Here is a 22,175-nt window from a genome sequence, read left to right on the forward strand (position 1 = left end):
AATTGCCATTCGACATCAGAACTGCGAACCTAGACGGTGATGTTTTCGCCATATCCTTAACTGTACCAAAGATGCCATTCTCATCCTTTGTGAAAACGCGCCTCAAGATTTCCTCCAACGACATACTGTACAGTACTAGCGTTTTTGTGGTTCTGTTAGAAGTCAGTAGATATTCCCCAAGCTCGATCATGGCGTTAATTTCACCTGTGACCGCTATTTACTGGCCTGCTCCTACGGCGGCGTATTTCTCGTTTTCCATCTTGGGCAGAACAATAAAATAGTGTTATTTGTAGTGTAAATAGTTTTTAATGAAACAATGTTCAATTGTAACACTTAACTATTATACATGTATATTTCATCTGTAACTCCGAACTGTGTTAACTCGCTGTATAAACAACTTAATCAGGCTTTTCCACCTTTTCACACACTTATATATAACAACTGTAATTGTGCATGTCTATTTTCAATCTAATGATTTTGGAAAATACTGTTATCATTATCAGTTTGTTAATTGCATAGGTCTGGTCCTATCAAGTGGACTTCAAAATTGTAGTGATAGGATCCCGGTGCACGCGGTGTTCTTATTTTATAGGATACTTTATATGTAATGAAACAATGATTGCATATTTTCGCATGATGAAAAGTTTGGCATTGAGATAACGATATATTATTAAAGGGAGTTATCAAAGATTTTTTTAAATCTGTAATCAAATCATTGGCCACTTGTCAAAACAACAACCTTCAACATTCTGGTTGAAATAGGTGTCGCGCTGTACACTTGGTATCTCGGTCTTATAACTACGTGTTTCTGTTTTAACGGTGTTTCGTTACGCACAAACTTGACACACCGGTACCGCAATATTTATTTCATATTTGGACATGTAATTCTCTTTGAAATTAACAAGATCCGTACCTGTTTCAATGGATATGCCTCTATGCATCTATGTTGAAAACCATATTTTTTATCAATCTCGGTCATCAGAAAATATTGAATCAATATCACGCATGGTAGTCAGATATATCATATTACGTCTCATGATTTATCTTATTATTTATTATACATGTTTATGTGATAAATATATCAAACATTCTTACATGCAAAGCAAAAATGCGAACGTTAAGATTATCTACACATTCACGAAAATGTATGTGCTCGCTCCAAATTTAAAAAAAAATCTTGCTCGTTTGCTTCAATATTTATTGATGACTAAGTCATCAATATGGCATGGCATCCGATAAACATGGTTTTCAACAAAGTTGAATGAAGGCCATATCCATTGATAACGTACGGAACTTATTATTTTGATAATATCAACGATAAGTACATGTCTAACTGCCAAATAATTACATTTCGCAGTATCGGTATGTCAATTTTTTGCGTTTCAAGAAGCGTTAAAACAGAAAACATGTAGTTATAAGAACGAAGTGTTGATCGCGACACATGTTTTAACCAGACCTTCGAAGTTCTTTGCTATGACAAGTGACCAATGATTTGATTAAAAATAACGACGTTTTATGATTATTCCTTATAATAATACAATGTACAGCGTTTTCTCAACTTGTCCTCATGCAAAAAAATGAAACATTGTTTTCATTAAAGATAAAGTAGTCTACAAAATTAGTACAACACGTGCAACGGGATTCTATCACTACCATTTTAAACACCACATGATATGACCAGACCTATGTAATTTACAAACTGATACTGATAAGAGTATTTTCTGAAAATCTTTAGATTGTAAATAGACATGCACAATTACAGTTGTGATTAATAAGTGTGTGAAAAGTGGAAAAGCCAAATGGTACTGTATATTCAACGAGTTACAAATGAAAAAAAGTAACAATTGAACACACATGCAGTAAACACAATTACAATATTATTAAAACGATTTTATGGTAATGTCCACGATGGAAAAAAGAAATACGTTGCCATAGAAGAACGACTGCAAATAGCGGTCACAGGTGAAATTAACGCCATGATCGAGCTTGGTGAATATCTACTGACTTCTAATAGAACCACAAACACGCTGGTACTGTACGATATGTCGTTTGTGGAAATCACGAGACGCGTTTTCACAACAGATGAGTTTGGAACTGTGAAGGATATGGCGAAAATAGCTTCTTCTAGGTTTGCAGTTCTATGGTCAATGTCTTTGTGGTGCGAATTTTGGAATATAGGATGGTGCGAATTGTATCTTATGAAATTGAAGGACGATCTTTGTGGGTTTCTAGTGGTCAATCAACTTCGCTTGTCAATTCCACACCCCTCAAGTATATGTTACAAGCGAAATTTCATATTCGTCGCAGTAACACATTTTCTATGGGAGAGCTTTATTCAACAGACGCCAATAGAAGGGGTGGAACACGAACCTAAGTATGAAAAGTCTGCAAAACGCAAGTACACACACAGTCTGCTTAGCAAAAGCATCCGGATATTAGACGTTGATCCGGATTTTGTAATGTATGTTTGTGACAAGAAACGCAAGCATTTTTATATTTTTGGTAAGGACACTTTCTCTGATTCTCTGATGATTTCCGAAGAAACAACTCACTGATACAGAGTAATGGACATCGCAAGAAGCGCTGAAGGAGCGACGTACATGGCGACAGACTCGAGTGATGGAGTGGTTCTGCTCAGGGAAAAACCGCGAATGAACGTTCAACAATTTTTTACCAAAGTCAAAACTCGGCGGGACCCCGACCGCAGTAGCGCCTATTTAGGCTCTGCGTCCGCAATTAGTGGTTGCAGTTACATCCGGTTGGTGGAAATGGAAGAAAACAAAGATTGAAGTGTTCAATTTAGTTGAGCGCCAACGTGACTACTCTTAAGTTGAAAATGTAATGTTTCTATACGTGAGCAGAAATCACGCCTCGGTGGAGGCATTCTTAGTGCCATATGGCTGTTATCATAAACAATAAAGTACTTAATTTGTGCGTCCATTGTTTTAGAGATTGTTTTATTTTTTTCAGTTACAATACAGGAGGAGGGGGAGGGGGCATGCTTATATGGAAGCTGACTGCGTTCAAGTGAGGCAAGTTGGAACTGACTTACAAAATGGCATCGTTTTCGTGATTCTACATTTAAACTCATATGGTCCACGAATGGGAAATGGTATATCAGTCCTCCTCTATTTTAAAAATCCCAATAACGTATACTGCCATAATTATTGTCCCTGAGACCTGCATCATCTGAAAAGACGGTAAAAAGAATGGTTAAACAAATGGTCATATCAAAATAAGGTCGAAACGAAATAAAATATCTGTAATTTCTTAAAAATTGACTGACAAGGGATGATACACATTCTATTATCTCGTATATATCAGCCACCCTACAACCAACAACCCATCCACTTGAAAAAAGATGAATGATTAAGTTGGTCGGCAGGTTTTTTTTGTAATGGATTATTATAATTAAACAGTAAGTAACGTGATTAATATTGCACCGCGTAACATGCTATAAATCTATAATATTGATGTACCCACATAAACTTTATTAAAGATGCGTAGGTATTTCGTGTCAAGCCCTTTAACATAACAATCAGCTGTTTGTCATTTTAAAGTCAGATCCCAAAATGTGCGTGAAAGAAAGTCGGTTCCAAAAAGGCCAATGCATTAATTTTTAGAGATAAAAAAACATCGGGAAAATAAAAGAAGAGTTCTTTGTGTTATAATTTACTACACATATGCGCAAATATTGTGTATAATAACACTTTATGATATAAGTATATCTCATTTCTTGGAGTAAGTAAACACAATCTTTGTGGACGGATTTCTTGCAACAACTTTGTTATTCCGACGTCTGCGATCTGGAAACATAAACCCGAAGGAAGAACAAACGCCGTAAAGCGGAAAGGGCGTATTCATTTTGAAGAAATATAAAGTGGCTTACCGAGTCAATACACGATATTCTCCTTTACGAAAAGCATCAAAACGAAACCATTTTGTAAATCAGTTCCAACTCACCTCATTTAAACGCACTCAGCTCCCGTAAACGCATACCCCCCCCCCCCTTGCAATTTAATGCATGAAAACTTATTTTTGTATTTCAATTTGTCATGAACATTATTTATTACAGGCCTTTAGAGTACATTTCAAATGTTAAGTAGTTCAGCAATACTTTTTTTTAAATATTTTGTACAAGTAGCTGTAGGCATTCAAATTTAATTTGTTCATATGGTATTAATTATAATTACCTTATTATCCAAACATTGTGATAAACAGTGTGGTATAGTGTTTGATGAAACATATACTAATACTTATCATGAAAATATAAATTAATTCTTACACCTTGTGATGTGAACAAAGAATATTTACAAGCTACGCCCTGGGAAATCATTGCTTAATGCATGTGCGTAAAGTGTTGTCCAAGATTAGCCTGTGCAGTCGAGCTGTTTTATGACCTTGACTATTGAGGTAGGGAGAAAGGTGTTGCTTGCGACGCATTGTTAATGGTTCACAGTTGGGTTGCCAAGTTATATCGAACTTCATCATCATAGACAGAATTATTGCTGAAACAGTAAGGTTTAATCCGTTTTAAATTGAGACTTTGACCTCAGTCACATTGATCTTTTGGCGCAGGGAGACGTGTATTAAAAAAATCAAGACGTCTTAGGACGGTTCATATTTTCTGCCAAGTTATGGCCAGATTTGACCATTAACTTCTATGTGTGAACTTGATCTTTGAGGAAGGGAGCTGTGTGTTACATGCTACATGTCATCTTTTGATGGCAAGGTTTTGGCGTAGACAGGAATGTTATAGCTGTCATATGGCCAACATTTGACTTCTTATCATGACCTTCACCTTGGACTTAGATTAATGGTTGTTTAACTAATAGATGATAAAAGTTATAACTAAAACATATATATTCTAACAAATGCACACACTGACTTATTGTTATATGCTACCTTGTTCAAGTGGGAAGGAGATGCAAACTTTGTTTGGTCAAAAAGTAATACACACAAAACAAATAGCCCAATAGAAACAGTTAAATCAATTAACATTTAAGTCCCAAATATATTTAAATACATTAGGCAAGTTCACGGTCTCAGATCATGCATTTAAACAATTTTAAAAAGTTTAATAGCACAGAAAAGCGTTATTATAAATACAGTGAATTACAGTAAACAAAATTAATGTTGGTCATCAATCTTTATTAAAGAACATATTATAGGAAAACTCATTCTACTTGTAGTAGATATTCTATTTTTTCATACTTGTCATTAGGTCTACCAAAATGAATTAAAAATATTTATATATAACTTTTACAGGGAAATTTAATTACATAATAAACATACGAATAGCACAATAATAATACAATGTGTATCACAATTGTTCTTGTTAGGTTGTAAATCAGTCTAGGTTACATCAGAACCAGTCTGGCTCCATTTGGAGTTTGCAGACCAGTCCATCATAATAACAGCACACAGGCTGTAAAACCTAGGCTGATTCACAAATTGTAGGTGCAAAGCCCTGCTGCTGAAACCACTGAATTTTGAAATATTCACATAACTGCAAATTCCGAACAAACCTGTAGACATTTCTTAGTGTCTCTTATTACACATATTATACTAGATACTGTCCGACACAGGTGGTCACTCATTTTATTGTCCATAATTAAAATAAGAAAGTCAGATTAAAACTGAACTTTTATTTCTTAAAATCACTTCACGTCACTTCATTATATTAAAATCTTCATTTTTTCCCATAACTGATTGAACTATTACTGTGTATTTCCATGTTATATCTTGAGGGGTTTCCCACTTCTTGTTGTTTTGGGGCATAAGGGGGATATACAATGTAACACTGCGAGAAACTCCACAGTTGCTAGGGAACTGTTGCCAGGTTACAGTCGACTGGTTACAGATTTACAGTGCTAGGGGTCAGCAGCAGGGATTGACCACAGCAACCAGACTAGCTGATGTCGCCACCACTACGCTTGGTCACGTTCAACACTATGAACACCTGCAAGAAAGGTTGACCATTTAAATTACAACTGATTTCTGCAAACATGATTTTCTGTGAACATTGCTAAATGTCATTCAGAATATATTGTGAGTTTATGATTTGGTGAGTTTATGTTTTGAAAATAATAGTCTGCTTTAGAAATTTATAAAATAGTGTTTATATCTAAAGTAATTAAATGTGTTATTTTATATTGGTACTTCATTTTATTTTGGGCAGGACAATATTAAATAATTCTTTTTTTTTTCAAATGTGTCTGAACTGTTTTCCCAGATTAGCATGTGCAGTCAGTAAAGGCTGATCAGCCACGACACTTTTTACCTAGTCTGGCTTTTTGTTTAGAACAGTATTCCTTTAAAAAACCCAGAAAAGCTCAATGTTTCGTCTCTGCATAGCCTGTGTAACTGCACAGGTTAATATGGGACAACACTGAATGCGCATGCATTAAGCCTGGTTTTCACAGAACAAGGCTCATATAAACAAGCTTTCAGTGACACAGTCTTACCTCCGAGCATGTAGGGTGTATACCGATAGTACCGTCGAGCCTCATGGCCACTGCATATCCCTGAGTTATCACTCCTGCATTCGGTCCCAGAACGTGCAGACCAATCACCCTCATCTGATGGGAAAGTAACATAATGTAAGAACATTCAAACCAATTACCCTCATCTGATGGGAAAGTAACATTATGTAAGAACATGCAAACCAATCACCCTAATCTGATGGGAAATAACATAATGTAAGAACGTGTAGACCAATCACCCTCATCTGATGGGAAAGTAATAGAATGTTAGAACGTGTAGACCAATCATCCTCATCTGGTGGGAAAGTAACATAACGTAAGAGCATGCAGACCAATCACCCTCATCTGATGGGAAAGCAACATAATGTAAGAACATGTAGACCAATCACCCTCATCTGATGGGAAAGTAATAGAATGTTAGAACGTGTAGACCAATCATCCTCATCTGTTGGGAAAGTAACATAATGTAAGAGCATGCAGACCAATTACCCTCATCTGATGGGAAAGTTATATAATGTAAGAACATGAAAACCAACAAACCTCATCTTATGGGAAAGTAACATATTAATGTAAGAACATGAAAACAAATCACCATCATCTAATGGGAAAGTAACATAATGTAAGAACATGAAAACAAATCACCCTCATCTGATGGGAAAGTAACATAATGTAAAAACATGCAAACTAATCATCCTCATCTGATGGGAAAGTAACATAATGTGAGAACACGCAAACCAATCAACCTCATCTGATAGGAAAGTAACATAATGTAAGACCATGAAAACAAATCACCTCATCTGATGGGAAAGTAACATAATGTAAGAACATTATTGAGCATTGATTAATTGCATTTTTTTCAATATAATTATAATTTTCGGATACCTTAATTGTTTTGTCTAAATTTTCGGACAACTGTAATTTTTGAATATTTTTCTGACCTAAATTTTCTGACACGAATTTTTATTTTTAAGTGTCCAAAAACTTAGAGCAATTACGGTAATCTGGGGTGACACTTTACGCACCTGGATTAAGCCCGGTTTTCTCAGAATGCGGCTGATTGTATTTACCTTTCAATATTTTAGAGATTTGATGAAAATGTGCTTTACCATCAACCCACAGAGACCCGTCAATCAATGTCTGTATTTAACCAATCATTTCTTTAAATTTTTAAAGGTTAACAAAAGCATCAGGCTGCATGAAAAAGTTGATTAACTACAAACCTTTCTGTAAGCAACCCAAAGGAATGGCCTTAAATATCAAGTGTTTTTTTTCACCATTTTGGGAAAGGGCCTGGTCGCTCTGGATTGGGAAAAATCGTGGCATTATGAACAAAATTGGGAAATTTGTGTTGTTGTTTCTTTGCAAACAAATGCTTCAAAAAATAGAAATAAAGTGTTTTAAATATTTTATTTAATAAAGTGTAACTTAAAGAGCCGGATGGGAGATTACAAAAATGTTCACCTAAAAAAAAAATTATTTTTTTAAACCTTCATTTTTTGGGAATTTTTAGGTCCCAATTGGGAAAAATATATACAGTTTTCCATTGGGAATGGGGCCAGATACCGACACAAAAAAAAACACTTGTTTGGCAGACATTCCTCAGGAATAGTTGAGCTGACAACTAACCTAAAGAAGACCTGTGTTTGTGAAACACAATGCCCTCCAACTGGGCTTTGAAACTGTACCACAGCTATTTTAGAGAATATTTTTAAGACCAAGGCCCATAACTTCGATAAAAATCAATGGACTGGAAAAAACCCACATGGCTTACTTGAGAGTACCCGTAGTACTTTTAAGTAGTTCCTGAGCCGACAACAACTAATGGAGCCTGTACGATTGGTCAATATCGGCTCTTTTCTGTACTAATTAAAAGAACCCTGGTTACTCGTACCGGGGTACGGAAAAATACTAACCTCAGCAAAAACAGAGCCCTTACCAGCGATGATTTTGAACACCTCGCCGCTACGCCTGCTCTGATCGAGGAGAAAATGACACGAGATTGTAAGTATAGCAGTGAGCATTTGAACCCGATATTCCGTGATGCAAAAACGGCATTTGTCGTTGTTGATCATAGCCACCCTCTGCACAGGCTATAAAATGCTTTGATAACTGGCAGGCACTGGTCAATCATACATGGTATCCATACAGATGCAAGAAGCGTGGTCAAATGGGACGGCGAGTTGTCAGAAACTTTCTATATAAATCAAAAGTGCGTAAGGGAGGTGCGATCAGTACAGAACTAAACAAGGGACAAAATTGTCACAAAACCAGGTTTTCATTGTGAAAAAAAAATCTGATAAAGGGAGAAAACTCAAACTGAACTTTTGAAATGACCAAAAAAAATTAACCCCCTTTGTAAGTTTTTTTTTTTTTTTTAAATCTATTTTTAGTCGTGGCGACCTTGACATTGGAGATATTGACGTGATTCTTTCGTGGGACACACCGTCCCATGATGGTGAACAAATGTGCCAAATGATTTTAAAATCTCACAATGAATGACATAGTTATGGCCAGGACAAGCTCATTTATGGCCATTTTTGACCTTTGAACTCAAAGTGTGACCTTGACCTTGGAGATATCGACGTAATTATTTCGCGCGACACACCGTCCAATGATGGTGAACAAATGTGCCAAATGATTTTAAAATCTGACGATGAACGACATAGTTATGGCTCGGACAAGCTCAGTTATGGCCATTTTTGACCTTTGAACTCAAAGTGTGACCTTGACCTTGGAGATATCGACGTAATTATTTCGCGCGACACACCGTCCAATGATGGTGAACAAATGTGCCAAATGATTTTAAAATCTGACAATGAACGACATAGTTATGGCCCGGACAAGCTTATTCCGCCAGCCCGCCAGCCCGCCAGCCAGCCCGCCAGCCAGCCAGCCAGCCAGCCCGCCCGCATTCGCCAATCTAATAACCAGTTTTTTCCTTCGGAAAACCTGGTTAATAATGTCTACATATACCCAAATTTACAACGTTTAGAATCCGCAGATCTCGGGTGCGCGATAGGAACTATTAAGGGAAATGCAAGCGTTTGTGCAGCTGATATTACTATTCATTATATGTCCCCAGCAGACGCCGAAGTTCGTATAAGCACGGCTGAGGATTTTTAAACTGCGAACAATATATACTACAGCCAAAGAAAACTGAAGCTCTTTTAGTACTGCCATCTGGAAAAAAACACATAAAGATAATTAGTTCTTAATTTATGACAATAACGTAAAAAGGTCTTCCTGTAGCACACATTGTGTACTTTTGCGAGCAACTAAATTGAATAGAAAATAATGCCAATAACCTCACTCAAAAGGCAAAAAAAGAGCTGTGTACAGTTTTGTGTCAAGTTGATTCCTTGGTGTGGGAGACTTAGATGCGCGATAAGCTCTACACGCCATCTACATTTTGGTCAGTCCCATTTTGCTGTACGGCTTGGAAGTTGTGCTGCCAAGTCGAAGTCTCCTAGACAAGTAATAGCTGGCACAGAAACGATTAATTTAACAATTCTTTATGCTTAACATAAAAATGCTTAACATAAATACCCATGATGCAGCAATCTATTTGTTGGGTGGACTTCTTCCAATTGAATTCATGATCCATAAAACCGCCATTGTTACATTCAACTCAGTATGTCTACGAAATATATATAGAAAGACTATGTGGATAAAAAGCGTCTAGCCCTACGCCAAGTCAGTGTTAAGACTGAAATATGCAAACTTGTTTATCGAGTACAAAAACTGTTTAAAAATAAGATCTGGAGGACCCATAAGAAATATTATAAACCTCTGTTAAAAAACCGATCTAGACAAAAAAGTTAAAACCGCCATCTATAGTAACTGGCTAGATGTGCTATTCGCAAAACCATTGAACACGAGTAAATTACGAGATATAAATCTACAACACATAGCCATAGGAAAACCTCACCCTTATAGATACCTACAAGATCATCATGGGACGCCAACAGAGGTCTGGTTAAGCTTAAATTGATGACAGGAGCCTACATTCTTCAGAGTTCAAGAGCACGTTACAACAAAAGTGAGGTCGATCAAACTTGTCGCATATGCAACTATGCACAGGAGACGATGGCGCACTTTCTGCTTGAGTGCACTGTCCTGGATATAGTGCGAAAACAAATCCTGAGTGATATTAAACATGATGTTAACTTCTTAATATCACGTCAAGCTATAAAGCTTTGGCATGAACAATCTTAAGATGAACAGGTCAACCTAAGTATTGATTGTACTTCTATACTTCCAAGACAACAAAATAAGCGTGTGAAAAAAAGTGTAAAGAAATATACCTATATGTGTAAATGTGTAAATTAGTTATTATAAACAATGTTGTTGGAAAAGCTACAAAAGATACAACAGATGACGACTAAAAAGTACCCGGAGTATGGCCGGGTGCCTTTCAGCGTACAGTATTTTTCAGACACTTAAAAATATTTTTTTTTAATCGTGTCCGAAATTTAAATACAAACAAAAAAAAAATCAAAAAGTGCGAGTGTCCGTAAATTAAGAGACATATATGTAATGTTTTTGTGTCAATTATTATATTGAAATAAGACCAATTAATAAATTTTCACTAATTTTATTGTGTTTTACCCTTTATTCCCTGCTTTAAATAAAATACACTAGGAGACTTTTCTAACGCAACACGTATTCAAATCAATATAGCTCCCTTATTTTTGAACGGATTTTGTTGAAATTTGGACTCAGTCTTATTCAACACATATCTAATAATCCAAGTACATTCGCAAATCGTACATTTAAAAATAATAATGTGAAATGTAAAACGCATTACCTTACACGTCTTAATGACCGACCGGCTAGTAACATTGTGCTCATACAAGCCATATTGTTTTTCTAATGAATGTTATGTTTTCCTAGTGTAAAAAACCCACCTTGAATGATGAAATTGATATTAAATTGGAATTATATAGCGCGCTGTCCTACATTTGATGACTTATGAGAAAAATATTTTGATTTGTACATGTGATCATTTGACTAAAATGTGTACTAGCAAACGATGAAATCATTCATCCGTGACGATCGGATGCTCTAGCAAGAGGGGAAGGTAGCCTGCAAAATGCCGATTGCGTTGTTGCACTCCTGAAATTTAATACGAGACATATTGATTTTTAAATTACTTTTATATCTTCCTGGTGTATCAACCCACCTAAAATGAAGAAATTGAAATAACATTAGAATCATATCGCGTTTCACCATTTTCAGTAAATAAATAAAACCACACCTACTCCACGTGCAAAAGCGCCTGATTGTCACGGATAAACGATTTATCGTAATCTTGCACAGAACATAGTCAAATGATCCCATGTGAAATTTTAAATAAAAATCTTAACTCATTACTGAGATATGCAAGTTTGAAAAGTGTTGCGTTAGAAAAGTCTCCAAGTGTACAACTTCACTTATGATTTGAACTTTAAACACGGCTTTAATGTAAATACATTCTCTCAAAATATCGGAAAGCTTAAGCTTAGGTAGAATATTTTAAATAAATATTTGACATAGCTTTGTCTGTTTACAGTTCGTTCGAAAACCACTTATGCATTTATTGCTATCAAATTTCACGCCGGGTGTTGTCAATGAAATCGCCATAATTTCACATAACAAGAGTGAGTCTTCGTTTACTAACAGTGCTTTTGGATAACAATTTTGGATTACATATTTTGTAACAGTGAATTGGTAGTGTATTTTCATTATATATACATCTTCTATTTAGTAATAATATTTGCATGTTGTAATATCTGCAACTTTTAGTGTTGTTGTTTTTTCACGTTGCACACTCAATACCACGTACCCGTGCCGATCGTTCCCTAAAGACTTCATTTAACAAATGAAAACATATCTAAAATTATCGTGAAGAAAATAGATTTACTCATAGTTATGAGTAAATTTAGTATTCTCTATTCACAAAATACTATTAAATACTCCTAACCTTATTCAACCATATCATCATCAGCCTATGAACATCATTATCATTATCATACAAATAATAACCCAAAGACAAAATAGGAGTGAGTGCTTGTATTTGACAGGACTTTCGAATAAAACAAAGAGAGAATACAAATAATTTAAAGAATAAAATGAATACCTAAATATTCTCCACCACGTTATATACCTCTCGAACTGTCATTTAACTGAAAAGATACAATTACAAACATTTGTAAAAGCAATAAAATAAATGATTCAATAGAAAATGTCACACTATGGCCTTCAAAACGGTCAACTGACCACACAAGCCAACTGGCTAATCAACATCTAGAACACACTGGCCTTCACAAACGGTCAAATGACCACACAAGCCAACTGGCTAATCAACATCACGCACAATATGGCCTTCACAAACGGTCAAATGATCACACAAGCCTACCGGCTTATACTCATCGGACAAATTATGGCCTTAAACAAACTGTCAACTGACCACTCAGATAATATACAAGAGAATAACTCAGATATAATGAATCAATATTTACAAAAATAATGAAAATCATTTAAACAAAAACATCATAATCATAGTAATAATAATAATAACATACTGAAGATAAAATTTCAAACATTTTTAAAAACAATAAAGATGTGCGTTTCGACAAAAATTCGGTCAACTGACCACGCAATCTAACTGGCTTATCCACATCAGGCACACTGGCCTTCATCAAAACGATCAACTGACCACACAAGCCAACTGGCTAATCAACATCAGGCACAACTGGCCTTCACAAACGGTCAACTGACCACACACGCCAACTGTTGGGCTATTCCAAATCGGGACACTGACCTTCATCAAAAATGTCAACTGACCACAAGCCAACACAAGCTCATCACAATACTAATAGAAGTAATCCTAACAAAACTTAAAAAAAAACATGATTTTAATATTCTTTATTATACCTTTCGAACTATACAGTTACAGACAAATTAAACTTGCAAACATTGTTAATTCAATCTCGACGTGCTTTTAACAAAAATATCAGTCAACTGACCAAATAATTAATCTAAATTTCATACATCAGGCAAATTGGCTTTAAGAAACAGTCAACTGACCACACAACCCGACTGCTTTAACACATCAGTTCAAACTGCCTTCAAAAGAACGGGTCAACTGACCACCCAAGCAAATTGGCTTTCCACATAAAGCAAACTGACCACAAAACCCAAAAAAACAAACAGCTTAAAACAAATCAAACAAATTTCCTATTCATTTAATAATAATAAACAATGTCTTTTCAACAGTCTACAAACCGCACATGATTCAAATCAATGTAATACTACATAATTACTTTCCGGACATTTATAAATTCAGTGAAACCGATAATATGTGCTTCAAAAAATCTTAGACGTCTTCAGTGGAAATACTTTCTATCTACCATGTCTTTGCCACAGTCTATACACAGTATTGATTACATTATTACTTTCCTCACAATTATAAATTCAGTGAAACCGATAATATGTGCTTCAAAAACTCTTAGACGTCTTAAGTGAAAATACGTTCCATCTACCATGTCTTTTCCACAGTCTATACACAGTCTTGTTATTAGCACGTAATTAAGCAACACCAGCATTACAGGAATAAAGTCCATGTTTAGAAGAAACATAATCCAGAATACATAACTTCCTTAAAACTATCATTAATATTAGATTAACTTATATGCTTACCATTAGTAATCAATTTGAAAACATGTTTTTCTTCACAAACCAATCAACTGGTCTAAAAATATAGTAGATTAAAAAGCACTATCTGCAACAAACACATTACTTTAAAACTAATTATCAGTACAAGTCTCTTTATTTGTATTCACTATGGATACGTATTTTCTGCTCTTAAGATAAATACTAGCGACTTGACAATTCTTTCTTTATTTTTTGTTGTTGTTGTTGATGTTGTTCAATTCACTCATAAAAACATACTTTAAGCTACTGATCGAAACATGGATTAAATTTCCTTGGAAATAGCATGAGCGCGATTTATATAATAGATCACCCATTAATTTGATCAACTAATTTGAAAATAACAAAATGCTTAATACTGTCAAATAGAAAGCTGTAGGCACTTGGTCGGCTGGAAAACTCGTTAAATTATGCAATTTTAACCAATCAAACAAATCTCAAAGAAAACGTGTATTGATGCAAAGTTTAATTTATGTGACTCCAAAAGGAATGCCTTTGCCTTCTGTGAATAATCCCTGTTGGTGAATCGTTTTTTATGTTCATTTAAACGCAAAAACAAGAGACCCGTGCCAAACCATTACCGTACTCTCACTAAATAATATGTATAAGACCAACACCTTTCCCGTATTAACAAACCTAAAATAATTTCATTCACTCATAGTTCGTAAATGCGGTATTGTCCATTCTCAATACACGGTCATATACTCCTCCTCATCATCAATAACATAATCATCATCATCATCATAAATAAGATCATCAATAAAATCATCGTTATTAATCTTAACAAGTTATTTTCTAAAACACAATTACACACACACAAACAAAAACAAATCATACCTTTCGAGCTGCCCTATCACTTTAATGATATACTATACGTTATTTATCCTTCCAACTGTCCAGCTACTTTGATCGGAGTTTCAGCTCCCCATTCCGCTTCTAACAGAGAATCTGCCCTATCATATAGAATCTTTTCATTCCACATACCATTTATTTCGCCAATCAACGCCTAAACTACGTTATAACCCTTTCGTATTCCTGTTCCATTATGTTTGCCTGTCAAATACACCCTTGAATGGCGACTCAATAGATTTGCACACTATATACCCAAAAACGAAAAACTCGTGCGCTTTCGCGCTAAAACTTGCACACAAGACCCGTGCATTATTCGCGCTAAACCATTACCATAATCTCTCTTCTAAATAGCATGTATAAAACCATACTATACCGCATTTATCAAACTGAGAATAATTTCATGTAAAACGAGAATGGGCTGAATACTAGTCATACGCATAAGCAAGCCTATCTATGCCTTGCCTACGTACCCCGAACCATATACCTCTCAATAATCTCAACAATTCTCTGACTATAATCAGCACTAAACAAGACAGTGATGACGGGCTTAAAGGGAATATCCATAAGCCCAGTTATCTATGTCTGTTAAACACTAAATACCTCTAAGGATTACAACTAAGCAGGGCACCGATGACGGTCTGAAGGGGATTACCCATATGCCCTTATGTCGTTGCACTGCTAACAAACCAATCGCAATGGCCGGGGGCAGGCTGATATAACGCATAGCAAAACCCACACACTTAAACGACGGAAGGGTACCCACAATACACATATCATTAGGCCGAATGACCACTATGGTCAAACTCACTTTCCCTCTCCTAAGCTGTAACCAGCTACCGACTACGCGAAAGGAGACAAGCGCGCGTATAACACAATTCCACCCTTGGGTGTAAGATGCAATACGAGCGAAAATGGTCCACCTCATCTACCCACAGTGCTCCCCTTAAAAATAGTACGCACTCATAAAGTGTAAATAGTGTTTTATCTGAATATGACTGCTATATGTTAGATTCCAAATGTAGATTGGTAGAGCATGTCAGCGGCGCTAGCGGCGCGCACCTGGCGAATTTCCATCACGCCCGAGCGCTTTGGTCCTGATTACATGAACCACTTAATATTACTTAAAAATGGTGGCGGTTTACTCTTGTCTATCGCATGCTCTCTCGCATTTTTCTCTTTAGTATTTGGTTTACAGTGCATGATATTTGTTTAATGAGCGACGAATAAGCAGAAAAATTTAGGAAAGAAACGGTATAACCGCCCTGCAATTTAATTTTCTCTCAAAAGACATAAAGCGAGACTAGTGTAATATCATATCATGTCTGCATATTACAGGTACAATTTCCCTCTTGAATTATTTAATTGCATATTTGTATCCGTGTTCGAGTATTGATGTATATTGAGGGGCAACAGTAATACTCAATTAAATCCCATCCGCTAACTACTCAGAAACTATTAATAACTACTAACTAATAATTCCTTAGTCTCATCATGCAAGTATTTATTACTAGGTTTTCATTGACTGCTCATATATATGGATTTTATTTTGTGTGTGCATTGGTTTCACTTATACTGTAAATACTAGTACTATATTAACCTATATTAACTGACTAATCATGCGAAGGACATTAAACGGGGGTGCAGTGTATCGTTGCTCTACACCGGGCACTTAAAAGAACCAGTCACGCCTTTGGAATCGATGGCTCTCAGACAATAACCTACTGTTGGTTTATTCTGTTAAAAGGATTAGGAGATAGGAAATAGATAGCGAGAGAGAGAGAGAGAGAGGATAGTGGTAGGTCTATAAAGATAGAAGATAGAGTAGAGAGTAGAGCGCAGACATCTCTATGCTAGCTCGCGCTCTCTAAGGCGAGCTCTCGTGCTCTCTCAGCTCTCTCTCTCTCTCATATCTATCCTCGATCGAGCTCGAGACTAGATAGAGAGAGACATGTCGTACAGGTAGTTTTTCTCTCGATGGCAAACTTTGTCAACACGCACAAATATGCCATGTTTGTTTAATTAAAGATACAATAACATACACAATTCGGACGACATGCTCAACGGGACTAAATTACTACCATTTTCAAGTCTACTTGATAAGGCCAGACCTACGTTATTTACAAAATGATACTGAAAACATTATTTTCCATAAATCAACACATTGTAGACTGACTAACATGCAAAATTATACTGCATTTATACTATAAATAAGTATGTGACAAGTGAAAAGCTAAATTAAGTTGCATTTATAACGCGTGAACACTGGTCGGAGTTACATATGAAATGCATTATACTTTTGTTTGTTACAATAAAGTTAAGTTGAAGAAAACGCAATTCAACAAAAAATATAATTTGAACAATTTCAGTGTTATGCCCACGATGGAAAACAAGAAATACGTTGCCATAGGACCAGGGCAACTAATAGAGGTCCCAGGTGAAATCAACGCCGTGATCGAGCTTGGAGAATATCTACTGACCTCTAACAAAACTACAAACACCCTGGTACTGTACAATATGTCGTTGAAGGAAATAACAAGGCACGTATTCGAACGAGCTGAGACGGGTCGCTCGAGAACTGTGAAGGATATTGCGAAAATATCTTCTTCAAGCTTTGCAGTTCTGGTGTCTGATTGGTGCGATATGTGGATTTTTGATAGCTGCCAATTGTGGATCTTGGAATTGGATGACGATCTTCGAAGGTTTCGACTGGTCAAGCAAATAGCCGTGGCAATGAGCTCATCGAGTATATGTTATCAGCGTGATTTCATTTTCACCGCAGTGACGCCTTTTATAGGAGAGAGCTATATTCAACAGATACCCATTGATTGGGTGAAACACAGAGAAAAGCGCGATTACAAACACATTCTGTTCCGCAAAAGCATCCAGATATTAGACGTTTATCCGGATTTTGTGATGTATGTTTGTGACAAGAAACAAAAGCTTTTGTATATATTTGGTAAGGATACTTTCTCTGATTCTCTGATGATTTCCGACAAAACTACTCACAGATACAGAGTAATGGACATCGCAAAAAGCGACGGAGGAGCGACGTACATGGCGACGGACTCGAGCGATGGAGTGGTTCTGCTCAGTGAAAACCGCGAATGGACGTTCAACAATTTCTTACCAAAGTCAAAACTCGGCGGGACCCCCGACTGCAGTTACGTGTATTGAAGCTGAAAGTCCGCGATTAGTGGTTGCAGCTACATACGGTTGGTGGAAATGGAACACAAGGATTGTAGTGTTCAATTTAGTTGAGCGCCAACGTGAATATTCTTAAATTGAAAACGTAATGTTACAATACGTGAGCAGAAATCACGTCTCGTTGGGGGCATTCTTAGTGACATATGACTGCTTTGGTGTTGGATGTTAACATAAACACTAAAGTACTATAAGTATTTGGCGTCCCTTCTTTTAGAGGTTGTTGTATTTAAATCAGTTACAATTAAGGATGAAGTGTGGAGGGGGGGGGGGCATGCGTATGTGAAAGCTGACTGCATTTAAGTGAGGTTATTTGGAACTGACTTACAAAATGGCTTTTCACCCGGTAAGCCTGTTAATATATATATTTATTTTAAATAATACTACTCCGTTTCGGCTGTACATTGTTTGTGTTTCCCTCGTTTGTTTCGTGTCCAGATCGGAATAAAAAAGTTATTGAGGGAAATCCGTCCAAATTTTGTTTGTTCAATTACTGGGCCTTCAAGATTTTGGATGTGCGAAGATCATTTTCTCTTATAATAAACAGAATGTGCGCGTGTGGGCAGTAAAATATAACACGAATCACGATTATAGTATTTTCACGACGCATTTCTGTCTCTAATAATGACTTGATTTATTTACTTTCTTTTCAGCACATGTTCGGGGACCTGACTTTCAAACGAAAAACACAGTTCATACTTTTGTTTCAATGTTTTACACGAAAAAACTGTCGTGAATGAATTCCGCATTAATACGAATGATTTGAAGAACGTTTTCTCATTAGAGGTCAAGAGTTAACATTTGTATTCTTTTGCAGTTGTATGTAATACATGATGAATGGTTTAGTTTTAGGTCATTAGCACAAAAGTGACATATACATGTATGGGCCTATTGATTTCAATATTTTCTCATACACTTAACGCTAACATCTGATGTGCGTAATTTAAGGCATTTGACGGTTTTATTTACACAGTGTTATTTTGCATGTTCATTATAACACATTTGACCATACTAAAATTTGCCAAAACATGTCTGCTATTAAAACGTGGAAATCAAACTTCAAACAAATACCGGTCAATATATCTAGCAAATTACACCCTGATTAAAACATTTATACGTTAAACTTTTCTATGAAGATAAACGCAAGCGTAATACATGAATGCTATATAGGTCTGTATAACTGGACAAAGAATACCGTACTCTTTAGACTTGCTCTTTTCAATTTACTTATCTGATCATCTTTTCTCATCTGTTTTTGGTATGTGGGTGGTAAGCATCACGAATACTTTGTATCACATGCTTCGTTCCCACCGAGCAAATAGCTGTTCTGATAACGATGAAATTGTGTCACCTAGAAATGCGGGATCCAATGTTTGGAAATAAACCAAAACCTGACAAAATATTAAAGCTGTATGTTTTTGTTCTCTTTTATTAAAAACGGTCTACACATTTTCGATTTTAACAACGAATCGTCCGCTGAAAAAAGCACAATTTTGTGTCGTTGCATAATTGTTTATTTCCTCTTCCTGGTGCAATTTATTTTTCATATTCTTTTATAAGAGCGGTATGAATATTTTATGGATAACCATGTCGCTAAAATATTGATATGACATTGCGTGCGTATGTTGCAACTATTGGTTTCTAAAAATAACGTTGAAACTATGGTTACCGGTTTTTCCATACTGACGCATTATAGCTCGTTAAAATAAAGATCGACGCAGTTATTGAAAGGTTGATCTCATTGAACAAACTCGGATTTTTACTTCGATCATGGACACCAAAACACAATATTCTGCGAAATTCGCGGAAGAGAAAATATTTGGTAAGGGAGAAATCAGCGCTGTGTTAGTACTGGGTGACTTTGTCCTAATAACCAACAGGAAAACCAACCGTCTTTTGATACTAAGCAAGGAAATGGACGAGAAGAAGAATGTTCATTTCTCGAAGACGCAAAGGGGACGTTCTGGTACACTTGCGGATATGGCAAAAGTGTCGCCATCAAGGTTTGCAGTGCTGTGTACTGGACGTTTTAGTGCCAGTAAGTGCTGGATATACGATCTGACAGATGACCAAGGATCTATCGAATTGCCAATGGTCAAAGAAATATCGCTGGAGAGAGGATGCACGAGTATTTGTTTTCAACGGGAATCGTTTTTCGCTTCGTTTTCACCACTCTTTGGCAGTCATGGTTATATCAGGCAAATGAATCATCATGGATCGAACATCAGAAAATTTAAGAATGATGAAGTCAATGAAAGTCTCTTCGGCAAAAATGTTCTGATTCTACATGTGGACTCGGAGTTAATTATGTATGTTTGCGACGTGGAACGAAAAGAATTACAAGTGTTAAAAAAGGACAATGAATGTGAACTTCTTACAAAAGAAACAAGTCATAGATATCGAGTAATCGATATCGCTGTAAGTAATAGGGGACCGTTTTATCTCTTAACAGACTCTAGCGACGGAATTGTTCTTCTCCATCGTGATCGGAAATGGACATTTAATAGTTTTCTGCCAAAATCAAAACTTGGGGGAACCCCGACCGCAGTGGTCTGTATTAAGTCCCCAAAGCTGCGACTTATGTTTGCAGTTTCTTACGGCTCCATATGCAAGAAAACGAAGCTGCTATTTTTCGATTTAATCGAAAATGCTTCGGGAGCAGACGCGAGCGACTTCGAGCCGTGAATTAACATAAACTTGTTCAGAATGTATAATTATTGTTCATTGCTTAACAACAACAAAATAGTTAAAACATTATTGTCTTTATAATAGATCGTGTTAATTCAAATGCTATTGATATCGAAACCTTTTTACAAAGTTAAATATATGTTTAATGTACACATGACCTGCTATTATATAATGTGTTCTTACTTCACTGTGGCTATGATATAGGTATATACACTATGCAATGCGAACAGTATACATTGACACCATTAATTAACAATGTAAAAGTACCTATAGCCCATTCATTTGAATTGCATGTGTGTGTGTGTTATATCATATGGTTGAATCAAAATTACTTTTGCAGTATTGTTGTCTACCACTCAGTAAACCAACTGTCTGGTCTTCGGTTAGATGGCTATTAACACACGTGAGTTAACACCATAGTGGTTGAATGTGTTTTATATTGATATATGTTTGCATGTTTATATTGTCATGCGTATGATGGCATACGCTCATGCTCCAGGTAAAATGCTATATGTCTATGGTCCTTTCCATGTTAAATAGTTATGTTCTATAAAATGTATAATGTTTACGCAATAAATACATGGTTTGGTTTCATTTGTCGATTATCAACGATTAATCGAAATCGAGAAAGGAGGACTAAATCGTAACGAACAGTTCAGTGATTGAGGAGTAAGAGCGAATGAAAGGATTGTGAACGAACGACTGGGGATGAAAAAGAAAAGTGGATAAACATAATAACCGCGAAGAGAGGTAGAGAGAGAGGGGGAGGGGAGGGAGAAGAGGGTGGAGAGGAGGAGAGAGAGAGAGGAAAAGAGAGAGAGCTTGAGAGAGAGATAGAAGAGAGAGAGAGAGAGAGAGAGAGAGAGAAGTAGAGAGAGGAGGAGAGAGGAGAGGGGGGGGACTCTCGGGGAGAGAGTAGAGAGAGAGACGACAGAGGAGAGAGATCGAAGAGGGTGGAGAGAGAGAGGAGAGAGAGAGAGAGAGAGGAGTAGAGGTTAATGAGGAGAGATGAGAAATAGGGGAGATTGGAGAGAGATAAGTAGTTATGGAATCAAGATTTGAGAGAAGGGGGGATGAGAGAAAATATAGAGAAAAGAAAGGGGACAGAAAGAACTGGAAGAAGTGGTTTAATGGAAATAATGTAAAAGAAAAAGAAAGACAGGACATACACAGTGAAGAAGCAGATTTAGAGATGATGAAGGGTTTAACTGGAAATATTATATTAGGTTATGGTCCAAGAAAACAGCGATGATTTAA

At 36.3% G+C, this 22,175-nt stretch overlaps 2 protein-coding genes across 3 annotated transcripts in view; one reads left to right on the forward strand and one right to left on the reverse strand.

Annotated features, from left to right (window-relative positions):
• Positions 1-21,508, forward strand: part of LOC127832472 (uncharacterized) — a 30,206-nt gene extending 8,698 nt beyond the window's left edge. The window contains exon 2 of the mRNA XM_052357973.1: positions 20,234-21,508. Coding sequence (XP_052213933.1) covers positions 20,234-20,915 — 682 coding nt within the window. The 3' untranslated portion in view covers positions 20,916-21,508. The remainder of the gene's footprint in view (positions 1-20,233) is intronic.
• Positions 5,135-22,175, reverse strand: part of LOC127832467 (thioredoxin reductase 1, cytoplasmic-like) — an 89,035-nt gene continuing 71,994 nt past the window's right edge. Inside the window, exons 18-19 of one of the 2 annotated variants that reach the window (XM_052357960.1) lie at positions 6,468-6,581; positions 5,135-5,962 (exon numbers count right to left, since the gene is read on the reverse strand). In XM_052357960.1, the coding sequence (XP_052213920.1) occupies positions 5,912-5,962; positions 6,468-6,581 (165 nt within the window). In that variant the 3' untranslated portion in view covers positions 5,135-5,911. Of the gene's footprint in view, positions 5,963-6,467; positions 6,582-6,661; positions 6,731-22,175 lie in introns of those variants that run through there. The other variant, XM_052357964.1, reaches the window with a different exon arrangement.

The sequence above is a fragment of the Dreissena polymorpha genome, chromosome 5 (assembly GCF_020536995.1).
Source record: "Dreissena polymorpha isolate Duluth1 chromosome 5, UMN_Dpol_1.0, whole genome shotgun sequence".
Lineage (NCBI taxonomy): Eukaryota > Metazoa > Mollusca > Bivalvia > Myida > Dreissenidae > Dreissena > Dreissena polymorpha.